The sequence below is a fragment of the Ornithorhynchus anatinus genome, chromosome 7 (genome assembly GCF_004115215.2).
Source record: "Ornithorhynchus anatinus isolate Pmale09 chromosome 7, mOrnAna1.pri.v4, whole genome shotgun sequence".
Lineage (NCBI taxonomy): Eukaryota > Metazoa > Chordata > Mammalia > Monotremata > Ornithorhynchidae > Ornithorhynchus > Ornithorhynchus anatinus.
Genome location: NC_041734.1, coordinates 26,257,992 through 26,282,559, shown reverse-complemented (window position 1 = coordinate 26,282,559; position 24,568 = coordinate 26,257,992). Strand labels below are relative to the sequence as shown.

The window sequence follows — 24,568 nt, the reverse complement described above, 5'->3', positions numbered from 1 at the left end:
AGGAGTTTGGGGTCCTGGAGGAACTTCTTCAGGGATAGTGGAGCTGAGCAGAACATTCCTCGGCCCCGTGCTAAAGAAGCCGCAGGCCCAGTAGAATTCCTCCATCCAACCCTCCGATTCCGTGGGTCCGGAGGGGACCTGCACTCGGCCCCATCCCCAAATCAATCCATGGGATCGGGTACTAGAGGGTGGCATTAGGCAAGCCTCTCATGTTGTAATTCATAAACTAAAGACAAATAAGTCACTTATTCCAGTTCCGAAACATTGATTCACGAGCCACAGAAAAGCCCATGAAGACCTGACAAGATTCTTTGGAGAGAAGAGCCAGGTCAATGACCTCCCTTAAGCCACACAGGCCTGCTCTTCTGTCCACAGGGGCCCAAGGAAAAGGGCCTGATGACAAGGTGGGAATGAATCTCGATTATCTCCAGACTGAATGAGGCCGGGAAGGGGGGCGGAGGGGTGCTTTTCTGCAGTGAATGACCCCAAAGCAGGAGGCGAAAGAGGCCTCTGAGTTTGTTTTAAATAGGATTTGTTAAGCATTTACTATGTGCCAAGCACTCTACTAAATTCATTCATTCAATCGTATTTATTGAGCACCGTACTGAGCACTTGGAAAATACGATTCGGTAACCGATAGAGACAGTCTCTACCCAACAATGGACTCACGGTCTAGAAGCGTGGAGACCGACAACAAAACAAAACGAGGAGATGGGCATCAATAGAATCAAAATAAATAAATAGAATTATAGATATACACACAGCATTAATAAAATAAATAGAATAGTAAATATGTACATATAGACATGTGCTGCGGGGGGTAGAGCAGAGGGAGGGAGTTGGAGTGATGGGGAGAGGAGGAGGAAGAGCAGAGGAAAAGGGAGGGCTCAGTCTGAGCGGGCCTCCTGGAGGAAGTAAGCCCTCAGTGGGGGTTTGAAGGGGGAAGAGAGCTAGTTGGGTGGATGTGAGGAGGGAAAGGACAGAGGTAGGACGTGGGCCAGGGGTCGACGACCGGACAGGCGAGAAGGAGGCCCAGCGAGGAGGTGAGCGGTCGAAGGGCACGGTGTGTGAACTATTAACAATTTATTGCTGTTGTTTTAATGAGATGTTCATCCCCTTGATTCTATTTAGTGCTATTGTTTTTGTTCGTCTGCCTCCCCCGATTAGACGGTAAGCCCGTCAATGGGCAGGGACTGTCTCTGTTGCCGATTTGTCCATTCCAAGCGCTTAGTACAGTGATCTGCGCATAGTAAGCGCTCAATAAATACTATCGAATGAATAATTAATAATAATAATAATGTTGGTATTTGTTAAGCGCTTACTATGCACAGAGCACTGTTCTAAGCGCTGGAGAGATACAGGGGAATCAGGTTGTCCCACGTGGGGCTCACAGTCTTAATCCCCATTTTACAGATGAGGTAACTGAGGTCCAGAGAAGTTAAGTGCCTTGCCCACAGTCCCACAGCTGACAAGTGACAGAGGCGTGACTCGAACCCCTGACTCGGGACTCCAAAGCCCGTGCTCTTTCCACTGAGCCCCGCTGAGCTGGGCTGTAGAGGGCCAGAAGGAGGTGAGGTGGAGAAGGGGGTGGAGAGGTCGGAAGCCAAAAGCGAGGAGGTTTTTCCGATGAAGAAGGTCGCTGAGCAGCCCCGGCGGGTTTTTGAGGAGGGGAGCGCGGGGCCCGGGGCGCTTCTGCAAAAAGAGAAGCCGCGCGGCGCAGGGAAGTGGAGGGGGGGGGGCGGCCGGGGGGCGCCGTCGCCAGCCTCCTTCGCACCCTACCTATTCAGTGCAGCGGCGCGGAGCGCCCAAGTCGGCGCTGGGGAAGGACAATTGGGCCGCAGAGAGGGAGACGGCTCGACAGGGGGCGCTGTGGGGGAGGGGGCGTGTCGCGGCCTGCGGGCGGGCGGGCGGGCGGGCGGGCGCGCGCTCCCATTGGCCCGGGGGCGGCCCCGGAAGTGCCGGTTCCCCGGGGAACGGCCGTTCCGGGGCGGCTGCGGGGGCTGCGGGGGCTGCGGGGCGTCATGGCGCAGCGGGCCCTCCCCAACCCCTACGCCGACTACAACAAGTCCCTGGCCGCCGCCTTCTTCGACGCGGCGGGGCGGGTGAGTCGGCGCCGCCGGTCGGTCGGTCGGTCGGTCTGTCTGTCTGTCTGTCTCCCGGTCTGCCCGCACCGCAGTGACGCCTTGGGGGAGGGGGCGGAGGAGGCGCTCACTACAGTGCCCGGCTTGCGGGCGGCGGCGGCGGCGGGCCGAGCCCCCCCCCACTCTCCGCACAGCACTGTGCCAAGCACCCGAGAGAAAGCCCTAGGTTGGACCAGTTTAGGCTTCCAGGACTAGTAATGCGCACAGCGCCGACGCCCACGTTGGGCGTTCGTTCGTTCCTTCGGCCCTGCTGATAATAATGCTGGTATTTGTTCAGCGCTTAGTCTGTGCCGAGCCCTGTTCTGAGCGCTGGGGGAGATACAGGGGAATCGGGTCGTCCCACGTGAGGCTCACAGTCGTCATCCCCATTCTACAGATGAGGGAACCGAGGTCCAGAGAATAATAATGATAATGTTGGTATTTGTTAAGCGCTTACTATGTGCTGAGCACTATTCTTAGCACTGGGGTAGGTACAGGGGAATCAGATTGTCCCACAGGGGGCTCCCGTTTTTTAATCCCCATTTTGACAGATGAGGTAATTGAGGCACAGAGAAGTGAAGTGACTTGCCCAGGGTCCCACAGCAGACAACTGGCAAACCCAGGATTATAACCCAAGACCTCTGACTCCCAAGCCCGTGCTCTTTCCACTAAGCCATGCTGCTTCTACTATGTCCCAAACACTGTTCTAAGTGCTGGGGTAGATGCCAGGTAATCACGTGGCCCCCCGTGGGGCTCACAGTCTTCATCCCCGTTTTACAGATGAGGTCACTGAGGCCCAGAGGAGAGAAGTGACTTGCCAAAGTCACACAAGTGATGAGTGGCAGAGCCTGGCCTAGAATGTATTGAGCGCTTATGGTGTGCGGAGCACTGTAGTAAGCACTTGGGAAAGTATAAAACTACAATAATAATCATGACGGTATCTCTTAAACCCGCAGTATGTGCCAGGCACTCTTCTAAATGCTGGAGAGGATACAAGATAATCCGGTTGGATGCAGTCCCCCTACTACACAGGGCTCACAGTCTTAATCTCCATTTTACAGATGAGGGAACCGAGGCACAGAGAAGTTCAGTGACTTGCCCAAGGTCACACAACTGACAAGTGGCACAGCCGGGATCAGAACTGTGACCTTCTGACTCCCGGACCCGTGTTCTATCCGCTGGGCATCCCTGCCTGGAGGAGCTCGCCATCTCGAGGCGGGGGAGACAGAAAATACAAGTTAATGGGCATCACCACGTTCTGCCCATGGTAGAATGCCTCGGGTGAGGGGGTCTGTCCGTCCATCCCCCACCCCAGCTAATTGCAGATAGAGTCAGGAACCCAAGAGCGCCAGAAGCGCTGTGCTCAATAAATGAAATTGACTGTGCCAGCCGCCAACCCGGGATCCATTTTCTCTGCAGGTTCTCGGTTCTGAAGTCTTGGGATCAGGCCCAGGCATCACACTTGGCGGGAGGCTCTGTCCATCCGGTTTTGTCAGGGGCCGCTCCCCCAGCCTCGTGGTTTGCCTTTCTAAGGAACCCGTTTGCTCAGGAAATGAGCCCAAGGAGGAAAGTGCCGGGAGGAAAGGCGACTCAGACGAGCCCACCCTTCGGACAGGCCAAGGCGAGATTCAAAGAGCAGGTTGGGCCCCTCCCAGGACCCTTCTCCTGCTGCCTCCAATGTAGGTCAGGCAGGTGGACTCACAAGGGGCCTGCAGTTCCCCATGGGCTCCGGCCCTGCAAAACTGGTGAAATTGGTGACCTTCCCCTGGGCCCGGAAACCAGTCATTGCCCCTGAAAAGTATTGGTGCAGGAGGGGGACAAATGTGCCATCCGGGAACGTGTTGTCAAGGTGCACTTGGGTGTCTTTAAGGCTGGCCGTCTGGCCAACTTTTGCAGGAGGCCAAGGAGGAACGCCCTGGCATGCTTCACAGGCCTCTGAAGGTGACTCATCTGAAGGGAGGGGTAAATTTGGGCTAAGGTTTGGCACCTCGAGGCCCCCAGGGGTTGTAGGGTGGGTGCTGTAATGGAGGAATCCAGTCCACGGAGATTAGCTTTTTTTCCTCTGCTTTTAAAGCTTAATCTTTTCTTTTCCTGCAAGGACTCTGGGGCTGCCCCTCGATCAGTTAATCGGTAATGTTTATTGAGTGCCTACTTTGTGCAGAGCGCTGTAATAAGTAAGCTTCAAGGAGTTTTCAGAGTCAGTAGGGAAAGGACCTGGATTTAATAGGGTGCTAAGGGATTGGTCCCCAGAGATCTGCTCCCTGTTGGAGGTGACCAAAGATTGCACTAAAGATTCCAGCCTTTGCTTTCGTTAGTGGTTTTCTGGTATTTGGCGGAGACTACTGTCTGTAGACTAGCCTTTCCCAGCAACTGTGCATGGCTGTCAAGGTGGGAATGATTCAGGAACTTGTCCCAACAAATCACATTTTCTGGGCCCTGACATCAGTTTATTAAGTCAGCACCTAGCAAAACATTCATTCAATAGTATTTATTGAGCGCTTACTATGTGCAGAGCACTGTACTAAGCGCTTGGGATGAACAAGTCGGCAACAGATAGAGACAGTCCCTGCCGTTTGACGGGCTTACAGTCTAATCGGGGGAGACGGACAGACGAGAACAATGGCACTAAACAGCGTCAAGGGGAAGAACATCTCGTAAAAACAATGGCAACTAAATAGAATCAAGGCGATGTACAATTCATTAACAAAATAAATAGGGTAACGAAAATATATACAGTTGAGCGGACGAGTACAGTGCTGTGGGGATGGGAAGGGAGAGGTGGAGGAGCAGAGGGAAAAGGGGAAAAAGAGGGTTTAGCTGCGGAGAGGTAAAGGGGGGATGGCAGAGGGAGTAGAGGGGGAAGAGGAGCTCAGTCTGGGAACGCCTCTTGGAGGAGGTGATTTTTAAGTAGGGTTTTGAAGAGGGAAAAAGAATCAGTTTGGCAGAGGTGAGGAGGGAGGGCGTTCCGGGACTGCGGGAGGACGTGACCCGGGGGTCGACGGCGGGATAGGCGAGACCGAGGGACGGTGAGGAGGTGGGCGGCAGAGGAGCGGAGCGTGCGGGGTGGGCGGTAGAAAGAGAGAAGGGAGGAGAGGTAGGAAGGGGCAAGGTGATGGAGAGCCTTGAAGCCTAGGGTGAGGAGTTTTTGTTTGGAGCGGAGGTCGATAGGCAACCACTGGAGTTGTTTAAGAAGGGGAGTGACATGCCCAGATCGTTTCTGCAGGAAGATGAGCCGGGCAGCGGAGTGAAGAATAGACCGGAGCGGGGCGAGAGAGGAGGAAGGGAGGTCAGAGAGAAGGCTGACAGAGTAGTCTAGCCGGGATATAACGAGAGCCCGTAATAGTAAGGTAGCCGTTTGGGTGGAGAGGAAAGGGCGGATCTTGGCGATATTGTAGAGGTGAAACCGGCAGGTCTCGGTAACGGCTAGGATGCGTGGGGTGAACGAGAGGGACGAGTCAAGGATGACACCGAGATTGCGGGCCTGCGGGACGGGAAGGATGGTCGTGCCATCCACGGTGATAGAGAAGTCTGGGAGAGGACCGGGTTTGGGAGGGAAGATGAGGACCTCAGTCTTGCTCATGTTGAGTTTTAGGTGGCGGGCCGACATCCAGGTGGAGACGTCCTGGAGGCGGGAGGAGATGCGAGCCTGAAGGGAGGGGGAGAGGACAGGGGCGGAGATGTAGATCTGCGTGTCATCTGCGTAGAGATGGTAGTCAAAGCCGTGAGAGCGGATGAGTTCACCGAGGGAGTGAGTGTAAATGGAGAACAGAAGAGGGCCGAGAACTGACCCTTGAGGAACTCCAACAGTTAAAGGATGGGAGGGGGAGGAGGCTCCGCGAAGGAGACCGAGAATGACCGGCCAGAGAGGTAAGAGGAGAACCAGGAGAGGACAGAGTCCGTGAAGCCAAGGTGAGATAAGGTATGGAGGAGGAGGGGATGGTCAACAGTGTCAAAGGCAGCAGAGAGGTCAAGGAGGATCAGAATGGAGTAGGAGCCATTGGATTTGGCAAGAAGGAGGTCACGGGTGACCTTAGAGAGAGCAGTCTCGGTAGAGTGGAGGGGACGGAAGCCAGATCGGAGGGGGTCTAGGAGAGAATGGGAGTTAAGGAATTTTAGGCATCAATTGTAGACGACTCGTTCTAGGATTTTGGAAAGGAAGGGTAGTAGGGAGATAGGACGATAACTGGAGGGGGAAGTGGGGTCAAGAGCGGGTTTTTTTAGGATCCCCAAGTTCCCATTGCTCCTTCTGTCTCCTGAAGGGGCATTAAACACTTTCTACACACATGAGTACGTATGTTCCTGAGTTTGCCCATCTATGTAAATGTGTTCCTTCCATCTAGGGGAGCTTCAAGTACCCCTAATCTTAGTGTGCCAGATGCCAAGTGACGATCTGGGGTCTCTGAGTATTTTTCACTGCTGCATCTTATGATAGAAACTGTTTGTCAGAGGAAGGGTGTGTCCAGTAGGTAGGGGAGTTTTTCCTCACCCCACCGCTGTGGTATTACATGTGGTATGGAGGCCCCTTAGTTTGATGGCTGGTTTTCTGCAGGTGTGTGATGTTCTTGATCAGACCATTGGGTGATAAGAGTCTTGGATCATATGCCCATAAAGATGGCCTCTGCTGTCTTTACTACTTACAAGACCTAGGCCCGTGCTCTCTTCTCTCTCTGTATATTATGATCTTGTCAAAGCCTCTGCCTCTTAGGTGGGATTTTTCTTTTTGTTTATGGTATTTGTTGAGCACTTACTAAATGCCAGGCAGTGGACTAAATCCTGGGTAGATGGAAGATAAACAAGGTTGGACACAGGCCATTTCCCACATAAGCCTCATGGTCTTAATCCCCATTTGACAAATTAGGTATGTGAGGCCCAGAGAAGTTAAGTGACTTACCCGAGGTCACACGGCAGCTGCATCCACATTTGCAGTTGCCAACCTCCGGGCTGACAAATCTGCTGCTGCCCGCTGTTGTGCCACATCGTTGGATGTGCTGCTTCGTTATTTTGCGTCTCATGTGATTTCCCTGTCCTCCCTAGGTAGGGTTTCTTCAGTTCTACCCAACAGACAGTGGCTGTTTGGGTCTCTTCTGTCTAGGCTTCTCACGCATTCTGCGTGTTGCTCTGTTAGGATATAAGCTTTGATGTTATGGAAGGACTGTGGTGTCAGTCCATCAGTCAGTCTTATATACGGAGCACTTACTCTGAGCATAGCACTCTTCTAAGCTCTTGGGAGAGTTCAGTACAACAGAGTTGGTAGACGTTCCCTGCCCACGATGAACTTACAGTCTAGACGGGGAGGTAGACATTAGTGCAGATCTGTACCTATGTGCTGTGGGATGAATTACGATGCAAATCGAAATGCATGGGTGGCACAGAAGGGAGTGGGAGAAGAGGAAATGAGGGCGTGGGCAAGGAAGGCCTCTTGGAGGAGCGGCATGGCTTAGTGGAAAGAGCACGGCCTTGGGAGTCAGGTCGTGGGTTCTAATCCCGGCTATACCACTTATCTGCTGTGTGACCTTGGGCAAGTCACTTCACTTCTCTAGGCCTCAGTGACCTCATCTGGAAAATGGGGATTAAGACTGTGAGCTCCACATGAGACAACCTGATTACCTTGTATCTACCCCAGCACTTAGATCAGTACTCCGCATGTAGTAAGCGCTTAACAAATACCATCATTATTATCATTATTATTAAGGAGTTTATTATATTATTATGAAGGTGGGGAGAGTGAAAGTACGTCAGCTTTGAAGAGGGAGGGAGTTCCAGGCCTGAGGCAGGAGGAGGTAGAGAGGTCGGTGGTGAGATAGACAAAATTGAGATAAATTAAGATTAGGACACAGGGTATTAATTAGTGTACAGAGCATTGTACTGATTGCTTAGGCGGGGACAGTAAGACACACTCCCTGCCCTCAAAGGGCCTTTTTAAATAGTATTTGTTAAGCACTTACTGTGTTTCCAGCCCTGTTCCGAGCACAGGGATAGATACCAATCAGTCAGATTGGACAAAATCCCTGTCCCACATGGGGCTTACGGTCTAAGAAGACCAAAGAACAGGTAAATCCCCATTTTACAGCTGAGGAAACTGAGGCACAGAAGTTAAATGGCTTGCCCAAGGTTACACAGCAGGATGAAACCCCAGGCCTTCTGACTCCCAGGCCCATGCTCTTTCCACCAGGCCACGCTGCCTACAACCTGTTTAGGGAGACAGTCAAGCAATCAGTGATACTGAGGGCTTACTGTGTGCAGAGTGCTGTACTGAACATTTGGGAGACTGCAAGATAATCGAGTTGATAGACACAATCCTTGCCCTCAAGGATCTTAGATTAAAGGGAAGCTGACCAACAGAGTAAAATAATGTAGTGCCTTAAAGCCAGTCATCAGGAGTTTCTTCTTGATGCACAGAAGAATGTGGGTAACAGGTTTTGGACGAGTGGGGAGATTTCTGTTGTGTTCTCCCAAGTGTTTAGTACAGTGTTCTGCACACAGTAAGCACTCAATAAACACCATCGATTCATGTGTGCAGAACACCATTATGGGTAGTAGTATGGTATTTGTTAAGTGCTTACTCTGTGCCAATCACTGCACTAAGCAATGGGTTGAATCCCAGAAAATCAGGTTGGACACAGTCCCTGTCCCACATAGGGCTCACAGTCTCAATCTCCATTTTACAGATGAGGTAACTGAAGCCCAGAGAAGTAAAATGACTTGCCCGAGGTCACTCAGCAGACAAGTGGCAGAGCCACGTTTTGAACCCATGACCTTCTGACTCCCAGGCCCACACTCTAGCCATTAGGCCACCCTTCTTCTCTCCATTTCTGGGTAACCCCCGGGAGCAGAGAAAACTGTGATCTGGAGAAAGCAAAGGGTGGAGACCAGGAGACCAGAGCAGAAGCCGATACGGTCATCTAGCCGAGGTATACGTGGAGGAGAAGGCAGTGGATCCGAGAGATGTGGTGGGGAAAAACTTGGGTTTTAGCGACAGGCTGAATGGGAGATTTGAAAGATGGTAAAGAGCCAAGGGATGGTATTGAGGTCATGGGCTACGAGGGCAGGTTAGATAGTGGTGTTGCCGCTGGGTGGGAATGTGAGAGGAGGAGTGGGTTGGAGAGAGAATATGAGGCGTTCCGTGTGAAGCATATTGAGCTTGAGATCCAGGCAAGACCCCTGCGTAGAAATAGCTTGGAGGCAAGGGGAAATATGAGGTGGCAGAGCCAGGTGAGACACAGAGCTGGAGCGATTGATGTGAAAGTCATCCACCTAGAGGTGGTACCTGAAGCTGTGGGAGCAGGCGACCTCTCTGAGGGGATGTGAAAAATGAGACGAGCGGACCTAGAACACAGTCTTAAAGGACATACACAGGTAGGAGGTGAGAGGTGAAAGAAGAGCCATTAAGAGAAACAGAAGGAATAGTAAGAGGAGAGAACTGTCAGAGGAACCAGGTGGAAAAGCATTTCCAGGAGAAGAGAGTCGAAAGCAGCAGAGAAGGCCAAGAAGGTGAGGCAAGAGAAGAAGCCCATTAGATTTGCCAAAGAGCAGGTCCTTTGAAAGCACAATCTCAGCAGACTGAAGGGGGTGGAAGCCAGATTGTGACAGGTCGAGGGAATTGGAGTACTGGCAGTGGGCGGAAGGAACCTATTAGAAGAGGAGCTTGAGCAGAAAGGGGAGTGGGGAAATGGGGCGGCAGCTGGAAGGATCAGTGGGACCCAGAAAGGGCGTCTGAATAAATATGATATTCTCAAACAACGCTCTGGCCTTGTAGCAGAACCCCGTGACGGAATTCAACTCTGTCATCAGTGGAGTTGCTTGACAGAGTGGAAGGTTGATCGGGTCTAAGATGGAATGTGAGTCCTTTGGGATGTAAGTCACTCATGCAGATAACGGTGTTCAGCCTGGATCCTACTCTCTCCCTGCAGCCTGGGTGGGCTCTGAACAGTTCCGTTCTGTACTCCGGAGGAAGTGATCCAGATATAATTGAAGGGCAGTGTGGTTTTAGTAATCAGAGTTTAAATGAGATCCAGGGATTAATTTCATTTTTTTCATCTTGCTGCTCAACTCTGTTATCCAGTTTATATAACAAAAGCAATTAAAGTATCCCTTTGGAGTGGGGAGAGGAGGCCTAGCAGTGTTTCAGGTTGTATAATAAAACCCAGCCTCCTGGGAAAGCATAGTACACATCCCCTGATTAACACTTGGTTTTTAAAAAATCATTACCTAGGCTTGGTTTTAATAGAATGGAGAAATATTTGAGGATTACGTGGTGGATGAATGCCATTTTGTGCAAAGGTCCTTAAAACCATTTTCATTATCAGCAGCTTGGCTGGTCTGGATTTGAATCCGGGAAGCATTTTAGTTAAATTGCATCAACAACAACAAAAAATCCAAGTGAAAAAGGTGCTGTCATCTCCAAGCACTCGTCCGAAAATTTCACCCCACCCTTTGACTCGAAGGGGCAGGGGTGGAGGGGTTGGGGGTCAACAAAGCTCAACCCTCATCAGCAGTAAGTAAAGCTATAGTTTTGAATATTGATACTACCTGTATAAGGAATAAAGTAACCCTTTCAACACAGCAGCATGGCCTAGCGGAAAAGCCGGGGGCCTGGGAGTCAGAGGACCTGGGTTCTAATCCTAACTGCCAAATTCATTGCTTTCTCTGTGACCTTAGGCCAGTCGCTTCATCTCTCTGTGCCTCAGTTTCCTCAACTGTAAAATGGGGATTCAGCCCTACTCCCTCCTACTTAGAACGTGAGCCCCATGTGGGATGGGTACTGTGTCCTACCCAATTAACTTGTATCTATCCCAGCGCTTAGAACAGTGCTTGACACAGAGTAAGCACTTAACAACTATCATAAAACAAGCAAGCAGACATCACCGACAGTCTGAGAGACAAATATTCTGATCCTGCTCTAGCCGGATGCCTGGGTTCTTGAGCAACATCTGTACAAAAAGGTGGGTAGGCAAGGGCTATTTGCAGCGTGGAATTAGCCAAAGTGATGTGAACGAGACAAGGTGCCTACCTCAGGAAGGTGCTACCCTTGGCCAGTGATCACCACTGATGTGACAGGTAGCGAATGCACTACCTGAATTCTGCTACCCAGGCAACAATCTTCTGTCATCCTCCCCGCCTGCACTGTTTATTGAGTTCCTGCGTGCAGAGGTCTGTACATTTAACACATTTAAATGCCTACTTTATGCAAAACAATACACTAAGCCCTGGGAGTGGGTATAAGGATAGTAATTGAAAACATTTCCCCGGCTCACAGCATGGGGGCTTATATTCTAAAAGTGGAGAAACTGGCAACAAGCATGCAGGGAAAGAAATTAGGAGATAAATGCAGCAAGAACAAATAATGATTATCCTAAAAGCTGCAGTGCATCTCTATTCAAAGGCTCGGTTTCAAAGCTCCTCATTGTTCCCGGCTGCGCCTTCCTTAGAGTAATGGTCACAAGACTATAATGTCAGGGATTTCTATAGTATGCTACTAGAGAATGAGATTCAAAGTGTTGAGATGGTCCCTCTAGACTGTGAGCTCATTGTGAGCACCGAATGTGTCTTTGTTGCTATATTGTACTCTCCCAAGCACTTAGTACAGTGCTTTGCACACAGTAAGTGCTCAATAAATACATTTGAATGAACAAGTTTCTCTATGATGAAAAACATGGTCTCTGCACTCAAGCAGTTAATAATGTATTGGAAGGCTATTAAAGCAGCCTAGCTAATCTTAGATCTCAGATTGGGAGTCAGAAGGATCTGGGTTCTAGTCCGGCTCTGCCACTTGTTTGCTGCGTGACCTTGGGCAAGTCACTTAACTCCCCTGTGCCTGTGGAGATTAAGACTGTGAAGTCCATGTGGGACAGGAACTGTGTCCAATCCAATCTGCCTGTATCCATCGCCATGCTTAGAATATTGCCTGGCACATAGTACACATTTTACAAAGACCACGATTATTATTATTTAAGGTTATGAAACCCAATTCTCAAATATCATGCTGTAACTAGCAAACAATTCTTCTGCTTTTACACAAACAGGTATCAGGCCAGGAACCAGTTTTGAATTTGCCAGGAAATTTTACCCCATGTTTTAGTCACCTGTGTCTGCATGTGTTTTTAAAATCGGAAGAGGTGTTCTAGTTTTGATTTAGTTTTCACCGTGAATGGCTTTCTCCTAGGGAAATCTCTTTATATAAAGCAGAGGCTTCCAAAGATAATCCCTTATGCACTTCTTAAAAAATTGATGCTACGCTGCCCCAGCACGCCTGAACACATTCATCAAGATTAGTGCGTCTTGCTAGAGCAGTTTTAAAACGTCTACCTCAGTCCTACAGTTGAAAACATTTTGAAATTATCCCTTGGATAATAAAAATCACACAACTCTCGCTTTTGGCATACAGAAGGAAGAGTAGTCATTTCTATGTTCAGTAGGCGTTGAGGCCAGATTTTTGAAACCCATCAAGCCAAGGCTAGATAGAAAGGAAGAAAACGGAATCAAAAGACTGGTAAATCCTTTGAGATTGATAAAATGAGCAGAGTGACAACTGGGAATCAACAACGTCAACTAATGACCTCCAAAGTTGATGATGATGATGATAATGCTGTCATTTTCTCCCCACTAGCTGTCTTCTAGACACTCTGGCTTTCGACCATATCATCCCGCCAAGACTGATCTCTCCAGGGTCATCAGTGCCCTCCTTATTACTATGTTTAAAGTGCCCTAACTCACCCTGATCCTCGTTGATCTCTCTGTTGCTTTTGATACTGTGGACTCCTCTGCCTCTCTCCCCACCACCCCCCGGCCTTCCCTGATGTGAGAAGCAGCATGGTATAATAATAATAATGTTGGTATTTGTTAAGCGCTTACTATGTGCCTAGCACTGTTCTAAGAGCTGGGGTAGATACAAGGTAATCAGGTTGTCCCAAGTGGGGCGTAATCAGGTTGCCCCAAGTGGGGCTCACAGCCTTTATCCCCATTTCACAGATGAGGTCACTGAGGCCTAGAGAAGTGAAGTGACTTTCCCAGGGTCACACAGCTGACAAGGGGGGAGCCTGGATTAGAACCCACCACCTCTGACTCCTAAGCCTGGGCTCTTTCTACTGAGCCACGCTGCTTAGCATGGACCTGGGAGTCAGAAGGTCACAGGTTCTAATCCTGACTTCACCAGTAGTATCCTGTGTCACCTTGGGCAAGTTACTTCATTTCTCTGTGTCTCAGATACCTCATGTAAAATGGGGATTGAGACTGTGAGCCCCATATGGGACAGGGACTCTGTCCAACTGGCTGTGCTGGTATCCACCCCAGTGTTTAGTACAATGCCTGGTACATAGGAAGCAGTTAACAAATACCATTACTGTTATTATTATTATTGTTATCAGAACTTGGTTTTTCTGACAGACTTGACTGGATCTATTCGCTGGCTCTTCCTCTACCTCACATCCTCTCACTGGAGGTGTTTACCACAAGGGTCTGGTCAGGGTCCCTTCAGCCGCTTCTAGTACTTAAGAACGTATTCCTACTCTCCGTGGCACTCGTTTCATATGTGTGGACTCGATTATTGATTTTTATCCATTGTAAAAATTTTTTTTCTCCCCTGTTAGAGTATAGGCTCCTTCTCAGGGGGAACGTGTCACAGCTTTATTCTCTACTTCCCAAGTGCATCGTATAGGTACCTGTACCGAGTGGGTGCGCGGTAAACACTAGCCCTGCTTTTACAAATGACGCACCGTCTCCAACAGTGTGATACACAAAAGACTGTTGGGAGTCCATCCGTTGTGGTCTCTGTTAAGGGTTGACCTTGTGTGGAGCACTGGTGGAGATACAAGTTAAATCAGATTGGGCAGCGGTCAGTGTCCCAGATGGAGCTCACAGGTCTAATAGATGGGAGGGCAAATAGCTTATCTTTATTTTACAGATAAGGAAAGCGGAGGTTCAGAGAACTTAAGTGTCTTACCCAAAGGGCAGCCAGCGGGCTGGTGAAAGAGATGGGATCAAAACCCACATCTCCCGACTCCCAGGCCCATGTTCTTTCCCCCATTACTAATAGTGGTGGTGATAGTATCAATTGGGCGTCCACTGGGTACAGTGAACTGTAGTACATGCCCAGGGGTTAAATACTTCTTCTCCCTCCCACTCGGTGAGCCCCATATTAGACAGGACTGTGTCCAATCTGTTTAACTTGCATCTACCCCAGCACTCAGAACAGCACTTTACAGATAATTAAGAGCTTACTGTTTTTTATTAAGTGCCGTGAAGCCATTTCTGATTCATAGCAACTCAGTGGATATATTTTCTCCAGAACATCGTCTTTTGCCATGATCCGTAACCTTCCTAACGGTTCTTCCGTTATCACTGTTTTGGACTCTGTTCATCCATTTGCCCGGCGCAAAGTAATCACTCAGTAAATACGATTGAATGAATGAATGAATCTAGCTGCTGGTCTGCCTCTTCCACATTTTCCCTGGACTTTTCCTAATAATAATAATGTTGGTATTTGTTAAGCTTACTATGTGCAGAGCACTGTTCTAAGTGCTGGGGTAGATACATGTAATCAGGGATGTCTCTCATGAGGCTCACAGTCTTCCTCCCCATTTTACAGATAAGGGAACTGAGGCACAAAGAGGTTAAGTGACTTGCCCACAGTCACACAGCTGACAAGGGGCAAAGTGGGATTTGAACTCATGACCTCTGACTCCCAAGCCCGTGCTCTTTCCACTGAGCCACACTGCTTCCTAGCACTAGTGCCTTCTCCAGAGAATTAGTCCTCCCGATTAGGTGTCCAGAATATGCTAATCTAAGTCGAGTCATTTGGCCTTCCAAATACCACTTTGGCTTAATTTGCTTCAAAATCCATTTGGTTTTCGGGCCATCCATGGTATCTACAAAAGCCTTCTCCTATACCACATTTCAAAAGAATCGATGCTCTCTCTATCCTGTTTTTTCACTGTCCAGCTTTCAGATCCATACATCGTCACTGGAAACACCATAGAATTGACAATTTGTATTTTTGAGGCAATTGTTCCATCAATTAAGCGCTTAGGTACCATAATTATTAATTATTGGAAAAGTAAAAGAGAAACAGGAGACGTTCCCTTCCCACAGTGAACTTAACTGTCAGGGAGAGGGCAGACGTAAAAGCATGTACAAATAGAGCGAACGCTAAGTAATTGACTCTACAGTTGTTTATACAGTTGTAAAGAGGAAGGGCCGCTGCACTAAAGTGACTCAGGAAAGTAGGAGACAGACAAACCTTATTGGTGGTCGGGGAGATTTGAGAAGGGCTTTGAATCCAGGGAGGGCTCCTGTCTGTCAGATTTACGGGTTCAAGAGGACTGGCAAGTGAGATGGGGGAAGTTGGTGGAGAGCCTTGAAGCCTGTAGCATTTTTGCGTGTTCTAGGGGGAGCTATGTGGCCGAGTGGAAAGAGCACAAGCCTGGGAGTCATAGGACCTGGGTTTTAATTCCGGCTCTACCACTTGTCTGCTGTGTGACCTAAGCAGGTCACTTAACTTCTGTTACCTCATCTATAAAATGGGGATTAAGACTGAGCCCCATACAGAACGTGGATTGTGTCCAACACGATTATCTTGTATCTATCCCAGTGCTTAGTTCCTGGCATATCATATGTGCTTAAAGAATACCATAAAAAAACAGGAAGCCAGTGGAGGATTTGGGAGAGTGGAGGATTGTGTGCTGAGTGACTCCAAGAAGAAAATCCAGCCTGGAGGCTGGCAAACCAGTGGGGAGAGCCGTACTGCAGAAAAACTGCGACATGACAATAACTTGGGCCAAGGTAGCGGCAGTTTGGGTAGAAAGAAAGGAGAATGGAGGAAGAATTGTGGAGGAAGAATTAACAAGAGTTAATCTTGTTAATAAATTGAATGGGAGGGTTTAAAGGCAGGCGTTGAGGATGACCCACAAAGCTGCAGTCTTCGGGGACAGACAGGGAGGATGGTGGTGGGAAAGGTAGGCAAAGTGCTGGATTTAGGAGGGAAGGCTCGTTCAGCTCTAAGACGAGTTCAGTTTGCAGTGGTAGGACTAGGGAATGAGCTGCAGTGTCTGTAAGGGACTAGCCCTTCCCGCTCATCTTTATGGACAGACGGAATGGACTGAATTGTTGGCTGCATGTTGATCTTGGCAGCCGTGCCTGAAAGCGTAGTTTGGATGGCACCACTGTGACATCCATTCTGAATACAGAGGACACCTCCATCCATTTATAGGCCAGGTATGCCGAAAGAGGGTTTCCCATTTCCCCAAGGTAGCATGCTTGTCCGCAGCAGGTAAACACCTTTTGTTTTTGGTTTTTTTCTTCTGGGTGTCCAGTACACTGCCTCATCTCTTGCATATTTTCCTTCCGTACCCACAGCTTACTCCAGAGTTTTCGCAGCGCCTGAACAATAAGATCCGGGATCTTCTTCAACAGATGGAAAGAGGGCTTAAGTCAGCTGACCCTCGGGATTGCACAGTTTACACCGGCTGGGCAGGTACGAAGACCCTCCCCCCACTCCCACCCCAGATTCAATGAGGCAGGAATCGATCTGGAAGTCACATTGCCTGACTTTGTTTCTGTGAGGCTTTTTCTGGGTTCCCTGAGCTCCAGCCCACGGAGATCTGAGTCAGAGCGGAGTGGGGAGAAGGAGAAGGGAGGCGGCCAAGTGTAAGGGAGGAGTTGCTGACGCCCCCAACCCGGACCACTCATCTTGGGGGTTTTGGGGGGTTTGGCCTGGTCAGTAGTCCCCTCCCGGTAGTGCTTCAAAGGGCCATTGCTCACCTTCTTTTAGGAGCGTTTTAGAGACAACTAGGGATTGAGGAAATAAACCACATGGAAAGTGTCCAGGAATGGGATTCTTCATCTCATTTCATTCATTCATTCAATAGTATTTATTGAGCGCTTACTATGTGCAGAGCACTGTACTAAGCGCTTGGGATGAACAAGTCGGCAACAGATAGAGACAGTCCCTGCCGTTTGACGGGCTTACAGTCTAATCGGGGGAGACGGACAGACAAGAACAATGGCAATAAATAGAGTCAAGGGGAAGAACATCTCGTAAAAACAATGGCAACTAAATAGAATCAAGGCGATGTACAATTCATTAACAACATAAATAGGGTAATGAAAATATATACAGTTGAGCGGACGAGTACAGTGCTGTGGGGATGGGAAGGGAGAGGTGGAGGAGCAGAGGGAAAAGGGGAAAAAGAGGGTTTAGCTGTGGAGAGGTAAAGGGGGGATGGCAGAGGGAGTAGAGGGAGAAGAGGAGCTCAGTCTGGGAACACCTCTTGGAGGAGGTGAGTTTTAAGTAGGGTTTTGAAGAGGGAAAGAGAATCAGTTTGGCGGAGGTGAGGAGGGAGGGCGTTCCAGGACCGCGGGAGGACGTGACCCGGGGGTCGACGGCGGGATAGGCGAGACCGAGGGACGGTGAGGAGGTGGGCGGCAGAGGAGCGGAGCGTGCGGGGTGGGTGGTAGAAAGAGAGAAGGGAGGAGAGGTAGGAAGGGGCAAGGTGATGGAGAGCCTTGAAGCCTAGAGTGAGGAGTTTTTGTTTGGAGCGGAGGTCGATAGGCAACCACTGGAGTTGTTTAAAAAGGGGAGTGACATGCCCAGATCGTTTCTGCAGGAAGATGAGCCGGGCAGCGGAGTGAAGAATAGACTGGAGCGGGGCGAGAGAGGAGGAAGGGAGGTCAGAGAGAAGGCTGACACAGTAGTCTAGCCGGGATATAACGAGAGCCTGTAACAGTAAGGTAGCCGTTTGGGTGGAGAGGAAAGGGCGGATCTTGGCGATATTGTAGAGGTGAAACCGGCAGGTCTTGGTAATGGATAGGATGTGTGGGGTGAACGAGAGAGACGAGTCAAGGATGACACCGAGATTGCGGGCCTGAGAGACGGGAAGGATGGTCGTGCCATCAACGGTGATAGAGAAGTCTGGGAGAGAACCGGGTTTGGGAGGGAAGATGAGGACCTCAGTCTTGCTCAAGTTGAGTTTTAGGTGGCGGGCCGACATCCAGGTGGAGACGTCCTGGAGGCAGGAGGAGATGCGAGCCTGAAGGGAGGGGGAGAGGACAGGGGCGGAGATGTAGATCTGCGTGTCATCTGCGTAGAGATGGTAGTCAAAGCCGTGAGAGCGGATGAGTTCACCGAGGGAGTGAGTGTAAATGGAGAACAGAAGATGGCCAAGAACTGACCCTTGAGGAACTCCAACAGTTAAAGGATGGGAGGGGGAGGAGGCTCCAGCGAACGAGACCGAGAATGATCAGCCAGAGAGGTAAGAGGAGAACCAGGAGAGGACGGAGTCCGTGAAGCCAAGGTGAGATAAGGTATGGAGCAGGAGGGGATGGTCGACAGTGTCAAAGGCAGCAGAGAGGTCAAGGAGGATTAGAATGGAGTAGGAGCCGTTGGATTTGGCAAGAAGGAGGTCATGGGTGACCTTAGAGAGAGCAGTCTCGGTAGAGTGGAGGGGACGGAAGCCAGATTGGAGGGGGTCTAGGAGAGAATGGGAGTTAAGGAATTCTAAGCAGCGATTGTAGACAACTCGTTCTAGGATTTTGGAAAGGAAGGGTAGTAGGGAGATAGGGCGATAACTGGAGGGGGAAGTGGGGTCAAGAGCGGGTTTTTTTAGGATGGGGGAGACGTGGGCATGTTTGAAGGCAGAGGGGAAGGAGCCCTTGGAGATTGAGTGGTTAAAAATAGAAGTTAAGGAAGGGAGGAGGGCAGGGCGACGGTTTTAATAAGGTGAGAGGGAATGGGGTCCGAGGCGCAGGTGGAGGGGGTGGCACTTGCGAGGAGGGAGAAGATCTCCTCTGAGGATACTGCAGGGAAGGATGGGAAAGTAGGGGAGGGGGTTGGTGGGGGGGAGGGGAGAGGCAGAGGGGTGACTTTGGGGAGCTCAGACCTGATCGTGTTGATTTTCGAGTAGACACCTGTGGGGATCCCTACTTCGGTTTTTCCTAAGGTGCAGTCAGGCCACCCCCTGAAGCCAAGCCAAGGGAAGGGCACTCTAGGGGAACAGTGGGTTTTGTTTCCATTCGGGGGAGAATTTCCGGAGGGATGAGCAAAGTATAAGTGAATTTCTTGACTCTCCAGTAAGACGAGTGGGAAAGACTCCTCTCGCTGAGAAGGTTTAGGGCAGGTTTTCTCACGAGCCACCGGGGTGGGAGTTGGGTCACTCCTACAGGACTAGGACCGAGGAGCTGCAGCTAGCCAGCTTGAGGACACTTTTTTCTTTATATGTTAAGCAGTTTACTATGTGCCAGGAACTACATCTGGTGCTGGGGTAGATACAAGAAAATCAGGTTGGACACAGTCCCTATCTCACATGGGGCTCAAAGCTTCAATCCCCATTTTACAGATGAGGTAACTGAGGCACGGAGAGGGTAAGTGACTTGCCCAAGGTCACCCAGCAGACAAGTGGTAGAGCCCAGCATCAATTTTTCACTTTCTCTATAAAAGTAAATACGGAGGGATTTTTTTTCCTTAACAGTACTGGTTTATCTGACTGGTTTGGAGGGCTCAAGTCCAGACTTTCATTTATTAAACAGCTAACAGAAGAAAAAGTGATGGGGAATAAAAATTTGTCTTGTCTCCAGCCACTGCAACATGATTTGTGCATGAACACTTGCTAAGAAAAGAGGGAGGAGAGGTACGTTGTCTATTTTCATAATTTCAGTGTCTAGCACAGAATCTAAAAATACCCACTATTCCTGCACACTGAGTTTGTAATGAATCAGTCAATGATATTGAGCCCTTACTGTGTGCAGGGCACTGTATTAAGTGCTTGGGAGAATGAAATACAGTGGTTGGTAGTCACATTCCCTGCCCACAGCGAGCTTCCAGATCAACAGACTAGGCAAGAAACAGCAGAGGAAAGAGGTCCCCTGCTCCTGAGGTTAGGAATAATACAAATCTTGGAATCGAGGTGGTTTGCACTGAGGGTCTCGACATCCAATGAACTCCCCACGTCAGCGTTCTAGAAAGGGAATAACAGTTTGTTCCATGGCCTTGTTCTAGAGAGTTGACTAGCCAAGGGTCTCCATCTCGGGGAGAGTGCTTGACTGGGAGGAAGGGTATCTATATTCCCATGTTAAATGCCAGAAACAGGATCCCTGAAAATGACCCATTCTTTAGCGTTTCTGGGCCCCCCAAAAACTGCTTCACTTACCTGAGAAGACTGACATGAGAACAGACTCTTGAAAATCATCCTCAGTTTGCAGCCAAAGAAGTGTAATCTGCTGGCACTCTCTTGTAATATTTTGTTACTTCCTCCTAATCCACACTCGGTTAAATTTTTTTCAGTGTGGGCGTAGAATAGATAATGAATTGGGCCAGGGCAGTAGCCTGTCCCCTTAATGGCTTGTATGGGAGGAACACATTGAGAAACTTGTCATGTAAAAGTTCACCGGCCTGTCTGAAATCCAGCAGGGCTGCTAACAGGAGATATGTGGAAGGAATAGCCGTAGCCCTCACACTGAAGTATCTCTTTCTCCCCCTTCCTGTCTTCCTTTCTCTCCCTCCCTCCCTCCCCCACTCTTTCCACATCAGTCCTTAAAACGCACACCATCTGAACTAGACTTTTAGGATACCTGCAGCCAACTGGCTTCTGAGTCAGTTGTTTTCATCTTTCAACTCCAGGGGCCTTTGGGGGCCGGTGGGGACACTGGGCTCCCCGAAGTGAGGCAGGCTGAGAAGGAGAGTTAGAGACGGGCTCCACCAATCGAATGGCCCCTTACAAGGCATGAGTGGGAGAAGCTGGCCCAGGTCACCGTGCACCCCCGCCAAAACCCATTTTTCATGCAGAAAGTTCCCTCTTAGTTGTCTATGTGGGAGTGGAGTGGGGGAGGGCAATGGGAAAAGAAATTGCCCCGCCTGCCACCACCTGAGGATGGTGAGAGGTTTATCATCAATAGAAGGGAAGGGAACAGGAGCCAAGGGACAGCACAGCAGTAATTCAAACTCATAGCAGGGTATAGCCTGCGAAATGGTTCCAACTGTTATTTACTCTGTGACTGATGAAACCCAAAAGTATTCCAATACCAATCATCAGGAGGGCACCGATTCCTCCCCCCTCTAAACTGGGTAAGCTCATTATGAGCAGTACCCTGTTGTACTGTGCTCTTCCAGGCACATAGTACACTGCTCTGCACACAGTAAGCGCTAAGTAAATACAGTTGATGAATTGATTCTTAAACACCAAACCGTTTAAACGAATGGGCTTTCAGTGGAGGACCTAAGTGTTTAAGTCAGGCCTCTGAGTCCCGTCGTCAAAATTCATTCCACAGTGAGATTTTTCCAGAATCGAAACGAACCTACTGTGACCACCTCAGCTGGGCATGGGTTAGGCCTTAGATAAGGTTGAGAAGGAGGAGAGGGAGCTAGCAGGAGAATTCAAAAACTCCATGGTGCATATTCATTCATTTAGTCATATTTATTGAGCTCTTACTGTGTGCAGAGCACTGTACTAAGCGCTTGGGAGAGTACAAGACAACAGTGAATAGACACAGTCCCTGCCCACAATGAGCTTGCAGTCCAGAGGCGGGGAGGTGGAGAGTAATATAAATAAATTACAGATATGTACATAAGTGCTGTGGGGCTTCTCCTGGCAACACAATCGAAGTAAGAAGGTTGGTCTGTGTGCAGAGGACTGTACTCAGTTCTTGGAAAGTATATTTCAACAATAGAGACAATCCCTGCCCACACTTTGCTAACAGTCTAGAAGACACAGCTTCTGAGTAATGGAGAAAAGGAGCTGGACCGTTGATGACTTGTTGTGTGGCCATTTCAAACAGATTCTAACTGCCCTCAAATATATCAGACCCTCATCTCTTCCCCTCCTCAAAGCCCTCCTGAAAAGCTGCCTCCTTCAAAAGATATTCTCCCCTTTTCCCCCCACCATCCTGCTATACACAGCACAAGCGTGGCCTAGTGGATATAGAGCACAGGCCTGGGAGTCCGAAGTACCAAGGTCCTCATCCCGGCTCCACCTCTTACCTGCTCTGTTACCTTAGGCAAGTTATTTAACTTCTCTGTGCCTCAGTTAGATCATCTGTAAAATGGGGGTTGAGGACTGTGAGCCTCATTTGGGATATGGACTGTGTCCAAACCAGTTAGCTTGTATCTACCTCAACGCTTAGTGTAAACATTTACTATTACATGTTAATAGTAAACATTTAACAAATAACGTTAAAAAAAATAACAGTGGAATTTGTTCAACAGTCACTGTGTGCCAAGCACTGCACTAAGCACTGGTCTAGTGACAGGATAGTCAGGTTGGCCCCAGTCTCTATCCCACACGGGGCTCACAGTCTAAATAGGAGAGAGAACAGGTATTAAATCCCCTTGACAGAAGAGGGAACTGAGGCCAAAAGTAAGTAAGTGACTTGCTCAAGGTCACCCAGCAGGTAAATGGCAGAACTGGGATTGGAACCCAGATCCTCCAACTCCCAGGCCTGTGTTCTTTCCACTAGGCCATGCTCCTACTCTGTCTGCCCTGTTAGACTGTAACTCCTCAATCTACAGGATCTGGTAATAGTAGTGATGGTATTTTTTAAGCACTTACTGTGTGCAGAACAGTGTATTAAACTCTGAGAGAGAATACACAGATGGGAATTAAACATTGTCCCTGTCGCTTGTGGCGCTCACAAGCTTTGTGACAAGTTAGTGGCAAGAAGGGATTGGAGACAGATATATCAGAAATGGTGAAACATTGCTTCCACTCTTGTCATATTGCTACCAAGTGTTCAATCCAGTGCTTTGCACTGTGTAATCCTTCAGTAAATATAGATGAGAATAACCAGCACAACGCTTTGATTTCTCCCTGCTCAATGTTAGAGCTGTCTTGGAGGAAACCGGTGGAAACCTCATCCAGCCTTTACGAATGGATTGTTTTCAATATCCTCTACAATCACAAAAGACCGTGGCGAGAAGTAGGGTTTCGAGAGCAAAAGAGGGATGTACGGGTAGGAGGAGGCTGGCTGGGATGTGTCCTCCAAGTTGCCCCATCAGAGATAGGGATGTGTCTAATTCCCACCTATGTATTCTCTCCCAGTGCTTAGTACAGTGCTCTGCACACAGTAAGCGCTTAATAAATGCTATTAATACTACTTTTCTGTCCTCAGGCTCCTCTTGGATTGCCATGGGATGAAAATAGTGGCCTGTTTCCATTTTTCCTCAGGAGTGTTGTATGAGGAGAAAACTGCTGGTTGTTTTCCTTCAGTCCCTTTTCATTTGTACAAATAGAGCCCAATGGCTAAAATACAGAAAGAAAAACGTGTGTTGATTTGCATTGCCTTAGAGTAATGGGTTTCAAGGAGCGGGCTGAGGGAAGGTTCATAAGGGGAAGATTTCATTTGTTTTCCTTCGGAGCAGATGGCACAAACCTCTCCCTGTTCATAATGAATCTGTTAAAGAATTTCTGGATGGCAGATTCATAACTAACCACGGCATGGCTTAACCTCGACAGATAGTGAGCCGAAACTGAAAAGGGGCATTTACCTGAAACAGGAGGGACCGGGCCACTTAAGGACCCTTAAAATCAGCTCTTTCTTGCTCTGAGGGTGTAGGCCAGGAGAGAGGGAGAGAAAACCAGAAGCTGTGTCTTCCTAATTCCTCATTGCCTTCTCTGGTTCTGGTGTGCAGTCGGAGAATTTACTTGTGCAATGCCATGATTTGACAGAAGACTCTCTCTTTAATTACAAGTAATCACAGCCCAAGGAATTAGCGTAACTTGTTGAGAGAAGAAAACTTGGACTAGAAATCACACAGTTTCTCAGAGAAGCTTTCAAGCCATGCAAAATTTAAACAGTGTGTGGAAGAGATCTATTTTTTTTCTCTGCCAGCCAATTGAAATGGTTCTTTTTCTTTAGCTGAAACACCCACCCCAAAGGAGCTGGAGTTCTTTGTCATCAGAGGCTATATACATGGTTGAAATGATTCTTGTTCCTAAAACGTATTGATAGTAATAATAATAATGGTGTTTAACTGCTTAGATAGATAAAAAATAATCAGATCCCACATGGGGCTCACTGTCTAAGTAGGGGAAAGAACAGGTATTGAATCCCTATTTTGCACATGAGGGAACTGAGGCACAGAGAAGTGATTTGCCAAGGTCACACAGCAGGCAAGCGATGGAGCCAGGATTAAAACTCAGGTCTTAAGACTTCCAGGCCCATGCTCTTTCCACTAGGCCACACTGATTCCCACAGAATTCTCTCTTTCTTCCAGACATAAATAGGGTAGGACCAATCTCCACTGTCAGTTAATCCATAGCATTTATTGAGCACTTACTGTGTGCAGAACACTATACTAAGTGCTTGGGAAAGTACGATATAATAGAGTTGGTAGATGAAATCCCTGCCCACAAGGAATTCACAGTTTGAGGAGCTTAGAGTCTATATTAGGGAAGTTTGAAAAAGTAAAGCAGTAAATGCAGGTGTGGAGTCCACGGCTATCAGTTTTATTGGGGCTTTAGATTACA

The 24,568-nt window shown here is 48.9% G+C and overlaps 1 protein-coding gene across 1 annotated transcript in view; it reads left to right on the top strand.

The window, feature by feature from the left end:
- Positions 1 to 1,992: 1,992 nt before the first annotated feature.
- The window catches only part of LANCL1 (LanC like 1), a 47,416-nt gene continuing 24,840 nt past the window's right edge, over positions 1,993 to 24,568 (top strand). Inside the window, exons 1-2 of the mRNA XM_029068745.2 lie at positions 1,993 to 2,102; positions 16,470 to 16,587. Coding sequence (XP_028924578.1) covers positions 2,022 to 2,102; positions 16,470 to 16,587 — 199 coding nt within the window. The 5' untranslated portion in view covers positions 1,993 to 2,021. The remainder of the gene's footprint in view (positions 2,103 to 16,469; positions 16,588 to 24,568) is intronic.